Source organism: Anas acuta, chromosome 7 (genome assembly GCF_963932015.1).
Source record: "Anas acuta chromosome 7, bAnaAcu1.1, whole genome shotgun sequence".
Classification (NCBI taxonomy): Eukaryota; Metazoa; Chordata; class Aves; order Anseriformes; family Anatidae; genus Anas; species Anas acuta.
Window position 1 is genome coordinate 19,927,255 of NC_088985.1, and position 12,832 is coordinate 19,940,086.

The window sequence follows — 12,832 nt, forward strand, 5'->3', positions numbered from 1 at the left end:
CTCCTGAATTTTGTGGATTCCATAAAACTTGTTTCTAGCTCACTGCTACCCAAGTGATGAGCTCTGTGAAACAGAGATCTAGCAATCATTTCTCATCAGTCAGTTACAGGTCACTTATGTGCAAACATGCAGTCTCTATAACATTGAAGATAAGCAGTAAAATATAGAAAAACAATGAGAAATTAAACCTCAGATTCTAATGTTGGTTCTTACATGATTTGGGCTACAAATGAAGCAGCAAGCAGTTTGTTAATATCTGCATAGAGAAACCACTTTGCTAATTGCCTTTTGTCTCCCGCCTACAGGCACTAGAATGTTCCCTCCCTCCAGTGGTCTGACTTTCTCCTGCTGGTTTCTGGTTAGCAAGTTTGGTGTAGTACACAACAGCCACCCAGTCCGTTTCCTCACTGTCGTAAGGCACATGGCAAGAACAGAGCAAGAATTTGTTTGTTTTTCAATAAGCTTCTCTCCTCAGGACCATTCCTTGGTCATTTCCACAGAGGAAGTGGAATTCCAGCCACTCGGTGAGGCTTTTCTCAATCAAGCTGCAGTTTTGTGTCCTGTGATTATCTGGATTTTTTTCATTAACAAGTTTTATCTTTTTATAAATACCTCAAACATTAATGATGCTTTCTGTCTCTTTGGTTTTCTTTTGAACTCCTTTTGCATTTGTTATTCATGGTCATATTTCAGTTTTAAGTTTGCTGTAGGCATTGAGAATTATCTTGTAGTCTGCGATATATGATAAAACTCATAGACATTCTAGGAAAACTTTTGAACATCAGTTATATGGTTGTGCAAAGCTGTGGGGACTGGACTTGAGGAATCAGCTAGTTCCTGCCTGTTCTGTGTGGCAGTAAGTACTGTTGACTGTCCCCTGTTTTTGTTGTTACAGATATCATGGAACCCGAGGGTGAGGTCCTAAATCCTTCCCTATTTCCAGGGCAAGTCCAGTTTGGTTGTGGCAAGCTGCTGGTTGCTGGCCAGTGGCATCACCTCACAGTGACAGTTGCTAAGGAAGCAAAGAAGAGCTGTATTGTGTCAGCATATATAAACAATCAGACACTTGGCTCCGCAAAGGTAAGGACTCTTTGCATAGAACATGTGTCTGAAAGCTGAGCGTTTGTCTGTCAGTGCTTTACACTTTGGAATCCCTGTACACATACCATGTCTTCTCAGTGTAATCACATTAGACTCAAAGCATGGTGATTTGCTTCCTAAAGAAGTATCACTCTGCACTGTGCTTGAGTGGAAGCAGAAATACAAACAAATGATGAATAGTTGTGCTCAGAAGTATATCAGTGTATACTGATGTTTTGAATTATTTTTTTCTTTGTTCTCTCTCACCCACCAATAAGCAGATAACCGCTCAAAATTGCCAACAGTTACACTCAGTTTGAGAGTAGTGTTTACCTAGTTTATGGGTGACTAAGGGTTATGTTAATGAAATGCAGTTGTACCTTTCTTGCTATCTTCTCTCTACATAGCAGCAGAATCACAGTTATCACATAGAAAAATGGTGAATTGAAGATTTTTCTGGTTACACAAGACATCATGAGAAAACAATACAAAATGCACCTGAAGGATTTAGAATCTAAAGGACAAATGAGAAGAACCCTTAGTTTATGTTGTCATCATGCTTCTGGTTTTGAAGCTAATCTCAAATAATTACTGAGATTTGACTTATGGATTTTGAATGCTGGAGCCTGGCAGCGTTAGAAATGTAGCCTGTTTTTTTTGCAGCTCTAGTTGGTGTGGGTTGTTTTTTTGCTTTTAAATAGATACCTTTTATTAATTGCAGCTTGTAACCTTGGTCTCTTCCTTCCAGTTCCCATATTTCAAGTCATTCTCGACATATGCAAAGCTCACTTGTGTGTTTTATACTTCCCTTGTAAAAGCAACCTGTTTAATTCCAAATATTCTCTTTCCCATACTTGAGAAAAATGATCTGTCTTCTAAATGTCTTTTGGGACCTATATCCATTTCAAGAATGAAAATTTAATTTAATTTGCCTTCCTTCAAATGAGACTGAAAGTCATCAATAAAACTAGGCTTCAGCATTGCAATTGATTAAAGAATTCACAGCAAATGTGTTTAACATAAAGAGAAACAAACAGCTCATAATAAATTAAAAAAAAATGCATTTAGTAAATAAAAGATGGTCCCTGTTCTGGGGTCTCTGACATGATTCACACCTTCTTAACATCTACAGCAAATAAAAGATTGTGTAAGAAATCAGAATTACACAAAGGTTGTTAAAAATATCAATAGCTACTTCTGAGTTGAGGAGGCTAGGGAGTGGGTGAGTATACTATGTTGTACCAGAGCTAATATTTTTTCACTCCAGTATCAAGTCCTGCCTCCTGACACTGACCAGCCCTGTCTCCCACATCTCAGCTGTGAGAGAGTGGCAAATACGAGCAGTCTCTCATCCTAACAGCAAGTTGTTAAAGACTGGGCTAAGCACTGAATTTCTATATAGTTTCTTTTCAAAAAAAAAAAAAAAGTCTAGCTACTTCCTACAACTGCTGTTTGCATTAAACAAAATAATAGACTCAGTTGAGGGGACTGAATCTTATTTTGATACAAACAATAAATGGTCCTACTTCCTAGACTATTTAACTTTCACTGAAGCAAATTGAAACTCTTGGACACTACACTCTTCACAAACTGTTTATTCTCAGAGTGGCTAATACAAGGTGAAATTTGTAACTTGGCTTCCTGTGTTGAAAGTCCGTCTGAGTTACTAAGTTAAGAACAGGAAAAATAGGTCTGGGGTCAAGATAAGTTTTTTTGTTGAGAACACTGGAAATGATTTTGACTCTGTTCTTTAATCAAAAGAAGTAGCTTTGACCTTTCCAAAATGCTTATGTTTGTTATACTTCCGAAAGTCCAAATGCTAAACAGTAGATGGTGATAATCATGTTACACAGCTAACTGTGTAACATGAACAAGCTTCTTGGAGGGAAGAGGAGGCAGGCAGTACCTTCTAGGGAAAAAGACTTAAGGAAGCCTGAGCATATTGAATTCTCTTGGTGAATTCTTCCTCTGCTGCAGATGCGGTATCTCCAGCCCTTACCAGGTAGTTATATTTCCATGGAACCCTCCTCCTTTATTGATGTCTATGGGTACATAGCTACTCCTCGAGTTTGGAAACAGAAGTCCTCCTTGACCTGGCGCCTCGGCCCCACATACTTATTTGAAGAAGTCATTTCCGTGGAAACCATGGAGGTGATTAATAAGCTTGGCCCACGATATTGCAGCAATTTCCAAGCAGTACAGCTTCAAGGTATGCAATAATTCTTTTCTGGCATTATTTTTTTTTTCATGACAATGTTCTTTGGATTTTTTGTAGCCTGTCGTTAGAATTACAGCTATGCCTGAAGCTCTCCCTAAAAGTCCAGAACTCTGTGTTAATAGGTGTTGTACAAGATTGTAGGAAGATACCATAAGGGTCTTGTAACATACCATAAATGGGGCAGGAAAAGAAAGAGGAAGAATCAAGAACCATTTTAAACCTGATTTTTAAAGCTGGACAATAAAAAGGGATAACGTCTTGAAATGCAAGATTGCAGTTTCTGTTGGACCAATATTAAAAGGACAGCTTTGTAACTGAGACATTACAAGACAGGACAGAAAAAGAAGCAGCTGCTTTCATTGCAAATGCCTGCAGAGTAAAGGAGGGGAGAGAGAGAGGAATAAGTTACATTCTGTTTAATGAAGAGGCTTTTTAACTAAAGCATATTGTTAGCTTCAATTATTAAACAGGCAGACAAAACATTTCACTTATTGATTACTGTTCAACATGTAGTGTATTCACCTCTGGACTAGAAATCAGGGGTGAAATGGGATGATCTCCTGTTTGACAAGAACAGAATAATCTCACCTGGTGAAGCTCTAGCCTAAAACAAAGTGAAAAGACTGTCTGAGAGTCCTCCTTCAGGATGTCATCTGTACAGTAAAAAATAAATAAAAAATGTCCAAGTCAGTTATCTGGGGGAGGGGAGGGGGGGTTGAAAGAAAAATTACATCACAAATATATCCCTAAAATAATAAAAATACTGATAGAAGTCAGATGGGCTTGATTTTTGAAGTGTTGAGTCTTCATGAAGTGCGTGGTACTTGTTCTCTGCACACTGGTCTTCCTGGATGACTTCAGTACTAAACATGGATTGTGGCCATCTGATTGCAGCAATGCCCTGGAAGTCACAAGTCACTATATAAGGTATAATCGGATCTTTGTGAAATGAGGAGAGTGAAATGAGCCTCTTTGTGAGGGAGAGAGGTAGGAATGCGGCAGTGTCTAGTGTCTCCCTATTTCATCAAAACACCTGAAGAAACTTTTCAAATGGAAATTTCGAGTTAAAAGAGTTTTGGCACAAAACCCCCAAATACCATGATAATTGTTTGCCATTAAGGGCTGTCTCAAGCATTAGTAAATGGTTTCAAAGATCAACCGTTTTTCCATTTTATGAAATTATCGAATACAAGATTTTTATTTGTGTACAAGGCACAAGTTATTTTTCAAAGTGCAAGCAGGAATAAAAATTTCTTTAAAGAAAAATGTGATAATTTCATACAATTGTTAAGCTTCTAAACTTGGTACATTTTAGAAACTTCCCACATGTTACCAGTTAGCAGGTCTGAACTTTTTCCTCTCTCCTTTTTTCTTTGACATGAAGTCTAGCTCCTAGTAATGCTGAGAAAGTTCACAGTAACACAGAAGGCCTCTGAAATGTTTTCTCTGTCCAGACTGTTTGTATTTTCCAGACAGATAAAGTTTTATTCTGGACTTCTGAGCTTCAAGAGATACTGGGAGAACATGTAGGATCTACACAAAGCAGACATGAGAAGAGACAAGCCAAGCACATCTTCTGGTGCTTGTGCTGGCAGGCTGCCATGGTCTGTGTTGCAGAGTCAGGGATTTATCTGATTCTAGTTAAGTCCTCCAGTTATTTTTCAGCTGCTTTTCTTCTATCTTACATGCTGAGTTTGCAAAGTTGCTTCAGAGGTTTATAGTCTCTTGTTTTAGGTGAGGACCAGTACAGTGAGCATAATCCTACACTGCTGGTGGCAGAAGAGAAGATTTGTTTTGGAATCAATGCTATGTGCTCATCTTTCACTACAATTCAAGATATAAAGAGCTTCTACAATGAAGTGGATGGCCGGCTGGTTGCCAAAGAGGTCACACATGCTCCTTATTTGTCTTTAACATAATTTCTCTTGTTTCTCATTGGTTTCCCTCAGCACAGTTTGTGACTTTTTCTTATTTTCATACCTTCAGTGATTTTTTTTGAGTTTCTCTTCCCATTCCTTAACTCTACTCTAGTCATGGTTTTAGTTTACATTTGCAGAGAGTAATAGATTGGATAGCATGAACACAATGCTGAAAGCCTTTTTTGAAACAGCAGCAGATGTCATAGTTTTGAGGTCTAAGGATAACTGATTTCCTTAAAGCCTTCACAGTGACCTTTCAGGTGTTATCATTGCTTTCTTGCCAGTGCCAGGCCTGCTTTTGACATGACAAAATGATGAATTGTGGGATATTTTAGGTGGGTCGATGTTTGTCTGAACAACCAACTTGGAAGAAAAATATTGGTTTTCATATGCAGAGCTCTTTTTTCATATTCTAAAATTTTCATATTCTAAAAGTAAAAAAGAATTAGAGCCTCTGCTCATTACTTTTTGTCTTCCCTGTACTTCCACTGTTTTTCCTAGAATGTCTCTGATCTGTTTTAGATTGGGATTAATTCTCGGGACAGTTCAACTCCAATATTCCTGGCTAAAAATATTGCTGGACACCTCTCAGGTTCCTCACGGACTATTGGATCAGTTGCTGTGGGCCAATATGGTAAATGCACAATGCTTTAATGTTTCGTGTATTATTTTATTTTAAGAGTTGGGCCTATCTCTGTGTTATAACAGATGTAGTCTGTATAACTTCTTGATGGAATAATATTGCAATTTCCTAGGGGTAAGAGTGTTCAAGTCCTCTCCAGCAGCTACTAGCCTGAACTTCATTGGAGGCCCTTCCATTCTCCTGGGTCTCATTGCCATGGCCCGTGATGATCACACAATGTATGCAGCTGTCAAAGTCCTGAACTCCATCCTGAACAGCAGCCCAATGAGTGAAAAATTGATGAGGCATATGGGTGGATACCAGGTAGGTACCCTTTTTGTTCATTTTGGGTATCGTCTTTCCTTTAGGGGGACCTTATCCTAAAACCTGTTAATGGCAACGAACCAAGAATATCCTGGCTATCAGCCCCTATGATTGGAACTGTGTAAGTTATGGGATTGATGAGAGGGAAATATGGAACAGTGTTCTAAATCCTGTGCTTACAATTTCTGGAAACCTCTATAACAATGGGTTCCTGATGGGAAGGTGAGGACAGGTGTATCTTCATCAGATGTGATCTAATAATGGAAGGTGTCATGCTCCTAATGCTATTGTTGGTAAAGTCAGTGCAGCAAATCTGTGAGTTCAGCTTTTGCCACCACACTTTATCCCTCCCACAAGAGACCACTTCTCAGGCAGGTCTGCTTCTTCCCTTTGGCTCATCCAACCTAGGATTTTACAGGCTTTACAGACTGTAGGTCTGTAGTGTAGGTCTGACAGTGAATTCCTATGGCCCAATCTTCACTGTGTATTAGGAATTGTGCTGAGATATATAAGTGCTGTCTGCATTTCAAACGAGATTGATTAGGTCTGTCCTAAATTCATCTTTCAAACCTGAAAGCTGTGCAGACTAAAGACTTTGGTTGTCTCAGGGCTTTGATAGAACCAGGGCAAGTTAAAGCACTGTATGCATAATGCTGGCTGGGTTAAGGTTGAAGTGTGAAGTCTCAGTTCAATATCATTTACTTTATGCTGTGTCGGCTAAGCAGAGTCATATGGAACAGAGAGCAAGAGACTGTTAACATTAGAGCTTCATTAATGATTAATTATAAAGTTTCCATGTTCCCAATTTGTGAATTGCTCATAATTGTTCATAGATTGATCCTGATTCTTATGAATATATGTATCTTAAGTACTACTTGGCCAAATACTTACTGAGCCTTCTCTTCTCCAGACTAAACAATCCCAGTTCCCTCAGCTGCTCCTCATAAGACTTGTGTTCCAGGCCCTTCACCAGCTTTGTAGCCCTTCTCTGGACACGTTTAAAAACAGTACTACAGATTTATACTCAGCAAATACTTGTCTTTTTTTTTTTTTTTTTTTTTTTTCAGTTGCTAGCATACCTATTGAAGAGGAAAACACAGCTGTTAAACAACAGGATTTTACAGTTAATGTTCTCCCTAGTGGGCACAGCTGAACTCGGTTTTGAGTCTTCAGTCATCAAGAATTATAGTGCATTCCAGTATATTCTCTGCAACTTCGAGGTAAAACTGTGTGTTTGACTGTATTAAAGATGTTTTTATAGTATGAGGTTTGTTCCTAGCACCTCCTGATTCCAATATTTGGGATGGGGTTGTGTGTGATATTCTGCTGCATGGCTCGCTCACACGGTGAGGTGCAGGGTCCTGGAATGGCTGCTGCTCTGGCACTGTGGCTCTGTGTGCCCTGGTCCAGGTTCTGAAGTGTTTCTGCAAAGCCTGAGGGCCTGCTCCTCACAGAGTTAGCTCAGGAGCAGAAATTCTTCACACAGGCAGAGATTTCCCAGTGCCTGACTGGAGATAGCTTGCCTTGGTGAGAAATAGTCTGTGGCTCTGAGCTTCTCCTTACCTGTCGTATCCCTGCAGTGGGATCAGACACTGTTCCCCTCCACCTTTCTTGTTTCTCCCTCCAAGCAATATCTATATGGCACAAAATGGCTGGGATTTATTGGGTCTGGAATAAAATCTCCCTTACTTGGGGGTATGTGAGAACTTTCTTCAAATGTGGCCTGGTTTTAGCTCTATATCCTGTGATACTCCTGCTTTCCTATAAATGAATTGTGAGCCCTGCAAGTGGATGTACTTAGGCATCTTCTCCTTTCTTTGCCTCTCAAAATGTACTTGCTGCTCTGTTGTGCTCCCCTTTCCAAAACTGCAGAAACCATCAATGCAATATTGTGAATATTATTTGTAGTTTTCTTTACAGTGCACTCTTTCAGTATAATTTTAATTACTTTGTATTTACAAAAAAACCTAGAATTCTGTAGATTGTCATTCAGATGTGACTATGATAGTTTATGTTATCCCATCTGAACTATTTGTTACTTGTTCTCTGCCACAGGTTACTGTACCCTCAGCTCACCAGAGCAGTAAAATTTCTGCTTTCCTTTGTCTTTCAGCTTTGGATGAAAGCACCAGAGAACCTTGACCTTGTTCTTTTTTCACATCTTGCAGAGATCTTGCAGTCCTCCAGGTACGCAGCTAGCATCTAAATCAGAAGCATGTGGCTGTGACTGTGAGGTGTATGTGGAGGGCACAATCCTAGTTGTAATCAGTGGACCAAAGGAGTGAATGATTCTTCTGTACTACTCTTAAATTTCAAGGCTGGAGTTAGTGATTTGATCGGCCTCTGAAATTACTGTGGGACCAGACTAGGAAAAGCTATTTGGTGACCTGGTTCACATGGAACCTCTGATGTACAAAGAAAGTTAAAAATATATGCAGGGGAGATAAATCTGAATGTTTGAATACAGCATGGAATTAACTTCCTCTGTTTGTTTGTTTAAAGCCAGAATACAACCAGGAGTTGTTGTTTTTTGTTTTTGTTTGTTTTTTGTGTTTTTTTTTTTTAGAATAGCATACTGGTTCTACTGGAATTAAATGCATCTGAAGAGATGTAGCAAGGCATAGGGGCTGAATAGAACAGGTTGCTAGATTCCTTCATTTTGGCACCAGAAAGATCTCTGCAGAGCTGTCTGATGTCCCTTGCTGCATTTTACAAGAATAGTGTTTATTACTACCAACTCACTCCTTGAAAAGTCAATAATGTTGTTTTCTTTGAACTCACTGAAATGCAGTGGTTTCCGGGGCAGAGGGCAGTTGCGAAGGGTGGAAAACACACAAAGAAGTCTTCAGATCTCCATCGCTGACACATATTCAATTTGTGTGACAGCATTTGATCAGTTGCCAAAGCAACATCAGAAGCCAAAGGTGCAAAGCATCAGTGCAATTTGAGAAACCTTTTAGCTGAAACCCAGTGAATTTTGTACTTCCCAGTAAAAGCTTTTAAAAGTTCCCATTCTTTTATGCAGAGATGGGTGTCACAATGCTGAAGTTGCCTACCAGGTGCAAATGGTGCCCAAGCTCATTTTCCTCTTCAATGATCCTGAAATCAGCAACTCCAGGATCACGGTGGCCTGCACTATTCTCTCCCACCAGTTGCAAGGACACTTTAACACAAGGGATGTTCTCAGGTAACATTCAAGTCTGTAGCTTTTTCTCAGTTTGCAAATGAGCTTCTCCTGTTCTCCTGAGCTTCTCTCACCTTATCTTTGATAGGAGCCCCAAATCTCTATCAACTCCAAAGTCCCCGGTAATTAATGACTTTAACACCTTCAAAATAGAGTTCACTCCTAGCTTATATTTGTGTGTGAAGATCCTCACAGGTTGGGTGACGACCCTTACAGTGATGGCACAAATAGCCCCAATGCTATGACTGGGACTGCACAATCTGTACTTAATATTTATTCTCGCTGAAGTCTGTCCCTGAAGTACTGCAGCATGGCCCTAGATGACTATGTACCTAATCTCATTGGCTTAGCCTATATCCCAATAATTATATTTTTTGTTTTTGAATTTGTATCAGTTAAACATGCAATAGTCAGGATTTCATCGAGTGTTTTAATACTTGTTTACTTTCCACAGAATGTAAACAATGCTTCAGTTTATATCCCCAGTCCAGCTGCATCAGCCCATAGCCTATGAACTGAGGAAGGTCCACACAGTGTTCCACAGCCACTCAGCTCAAAGTAAACGCACTGCCCATATGACAGCTGCCTTATAGCTCTGTCTTTGGTCAAATGAAATGTAGAGACAAGCATCTCCAGTAGTTACTGTGGAGTAAAGTAACATGAACTGACTGCTAGCCAGCTTCTTTGTGAAATTGTATGCATATTCATACCCTCAGCTGTATGAGTTAGCCTTTTCTTTTTTTCAGAGGTATGAGTAATGGATTTAGTATATCAAACTGGTCTTGCGGTAAGGAGTGTACATGAGCGTTTTTCTTAAAATCTCATGAATGGTTATTCCTTGGTAATTTTGGTTGGTTGTCAGGCCCAATGGTGCTGAGTAAGTGCATAGAGATGTGTCACCATCCTCCAAGCTCCTGGAGAACACAGAATAATAGAATCATTAAGGTTGGAAAAGACCTTCAAGATCAACTGGTCCAACCTCCACCCTACTACCAATGTCACCCACTAAACCATGACAGACTATAGCAGGCTCTCACCAGTACTGAAAGGTGCTGGGGTTTCTATTGGTTCCAGATTTTGGACACATCTATTGGAGACTGCAGTGTGGACCAGTCCTGCAGAACAAGTGGTATTCTGTTCCTTAAGAAATGCCCTTCTTGTGGGCAGGAGGCTAAGTATGCACTTGCGCTAAGTGTGTATCTCACATTTACCTGTAGAACCAAGTAATGTGTTAAAGCAAATTAGAGATGAAAAGCATTTGCCAGTCCTCCTCCCTGAGTAGCTGCTGAGGTTTCTCTACTTTCCACTGTGTGCTTGGAAACCAAGTGATGATGATGGTGATATCTAAATGCTACAAATTCAGAATCTGTTTCCGCCCCCAGCTTTGTATAAATAGTACTTAACTCAGTTTTGCTGTCTACAGGGTAAAAGACATTTAAAATTAGAAGACAGATAAACAGAAAAACTCTTCCATAGTAGAATAGATGTTACTTATGTTTATAGATATCTTTTTCTTCTTTTTTTTTATATCCTCTTTACTTGCTTCCTAGTTTATGATCTTTTTCATTCCTATTTCAAGCCTATTTCTGCAGCCACTAGAATTTCAAGCAGTCATCGTTAACAGACGTTGTTACTTACTGTTGAGATATATAGGTAATCTCTAATTAATTAAATGAATGTCTTTCATTCTGTTGACCAAAACCGGTTCCTTCTCTCTGGAAGGGTTGCTTTGTTCCTTGTTTACACTTTGAAACCCTCTTCTGCGGATGAAAATCAGCTCTGCCCAGAAAGTGTGGCTGAGATGCCCAATGAAGGTGAGGAACTGCCTTTGGTGTGTGTATTCTCACAGATGGCTAGGTGCATCTCCTCTTCCCCAGGGCACAGTGAACCCTAAATGAAATGTAGTTCTTATGCCTTTAGTGGTGGGAAGAGACACAATTCAAATGACTGTTGGCCAGGGATAGGCTGCATTGAGGCAACCTGAAATTGTGAGGAAAACTTAAATTGCTACAAAGTCCTGATGTGAAGAATACTGGAGTGGTAGTTGCTATCTATAATCAGGAAGGCCTGGTCTACAGCACAATCTTCCTCCTGCTAAGGGAGTTCTGCTTTTGTCCTCTCTGCTTAGCCAGCAGTGTTTCAACTACTTTTTCTAGAACCTACACACAATGTTGGATTTCACAAATACACACTGAGATGAAGGCCAATTAAATTGAAATTGTCTCCAAAACCAGTACACCATGCTGTTAGGAGGAATAAATTTTCATTTGGCCTTCTGGATTTTCTAAGAATGCTTTGCTGCACATGTAGTTGTAGCAAACAATTACGTGGAGCTCTGGACCTTCTAAAAAAAATCCATCCCTTATGTCTGTTTTAAGTGTGTGGGGGGGAAGAGCTTCCAGTCAGCTAGCTCTTTCATTCTCTGTGATCTTTCAGTTTAGACTGTATTGGTTATTGCACCTCCAAACAATATATTAAGGAGACACTAATAACTGTGGTGTGTACCTATAAACATCACAACTAGTAAATGCATGTCATTGCCTGTTTGCATTTCCCTCCCTAGTTAACCTTAGTTAACCTGAGATTGCTTGATGTGGATTATTATTCAACATGAAGTCTGGTTGAGTTTTGAGAAGCTCTAAAGACAGGACTTTTACAATTTAAGCACTGATCGTTTCTGATTTTGCAGGAATTCTTAAGACTAAAAGCTGATGTTTGCATCCTTTTACTCTGCATAACACTGCTATAAGTACTTCCATTTGGCTAATCTGGTATAAACAAGGTTGTTCTTCAAAGCAATGGAACATGTGTTTTGTCTCTTCATTGCTCTTTATTACTTTCTGATATTTGTAGCCTTAAGCCAAACATCTGGGAAGACAATCTGGCTTCGAAACCAGTTACTGAAGATGCTGTTAGATGTAATCTGCTCAGACAAAACTCATCTGTCCTCTGAGTAAGTAGAAACAATTTAGGAAGGCAGGAGTAAGTGACTCTTTCTTCTAGGCTTTCTCTTTCATGGTGTGTGATAATGAATAAACACAACGATAATATCTGCACGTCAATAAAATGGTAAGTAAGAGCAGACTAGATTCAGAATTATGTCTTGGCAGTGATTTATCTGTGATTCAGTGATCTCCACTTTGAAAAATGTTGAGTGTTTTCAGAAAATGATCTCAAAGAAGGGACTTGGAGATACTGTTTCTTCTTCAATTGCAAGGGTTGAAAAAATCACAGCTGTTAGTGAAAATCAATTGAATATAACTTAGTATTACTTGTGTCCCTGTATCACAGTCATAAGCACGCAGTTATAGTTCTACCTTGTGTAACTAAAAGGCAGAGTTCATGTTGTTGGATGCTGTAACTACACTTCCATCTGTTAAAGTATCTTTTGTTATAAGTTGCCCCCGTAATTAATTTTCAGAGAGCATTGCATTAATAATAGAAAGGAATTTATTGAGTAAGCAACAGCAAGCAAAACAGCGCTG

At 39.4% G+C, this 12,832-nt stretch overlaps 1 protein-coding gene across 6 annotated transcripts in view; it reads left to right on the forward strand.

Annotated features, from left to right (window-relative positions):
- WDFY4 (WDFY family member 4) overlaps positions 1 to 12,832 on the forward strand; it is a 145,843-nt gene that overhangs the window by 43,763 nt on the left and 89,248 nt on the right. For all 6 annotated transcript variants that reach the window (XR_011098173.1, XM_068687824.1, XM_068687825.1 and 3 more), the window contains 11 exons: positions 306 to 524; positions 896 to 1,080; positions 3,058 to 3,289; positions 5,033 to 5,184; positions 5,740 to 5,851; positions 5,973 to 6,163; positions 7,231 to 7,383; positions 8,277 to 8,350; positions 9,189 to 9,350; positions 11,070 to 11,161; positions 12,201 to 12,300. Coding sequence is in view for 5 of the 6 variants with exons in the window: in XM_068687824.1 (XP_068543925.1) it covers positions 306 to 524; positions 896 to 1,080; positions 3,058 to 3,289; positions 5,033 to 5,184; positions 5,740 to 5,851; positions 5,973 to 6,163; positions 7,231 to 7,383; positions 8,277 to 8,350; positions 9,189 to 9,350; positions 11,070 to 11,161; positions 12,201 to 12,300 (1,672 nt within the window). In the remaining variant the exon portion in view is untranslated. The remainder of the gene's footprint in view (positions 1 to 305; positions 525 to 895; positions 1,081 to 3,057; positions 3,290 to 5,032; positions 5,185 to 5,739; positions 5,852 to 5,972; positions 6,164 to 7,230; positions 7,384 to 8,276; positions 8,351 to 9,188; positions 9,351 to 11,069; positions 11,162 to 12,200; positions 12,301 to 12,832) is intronic.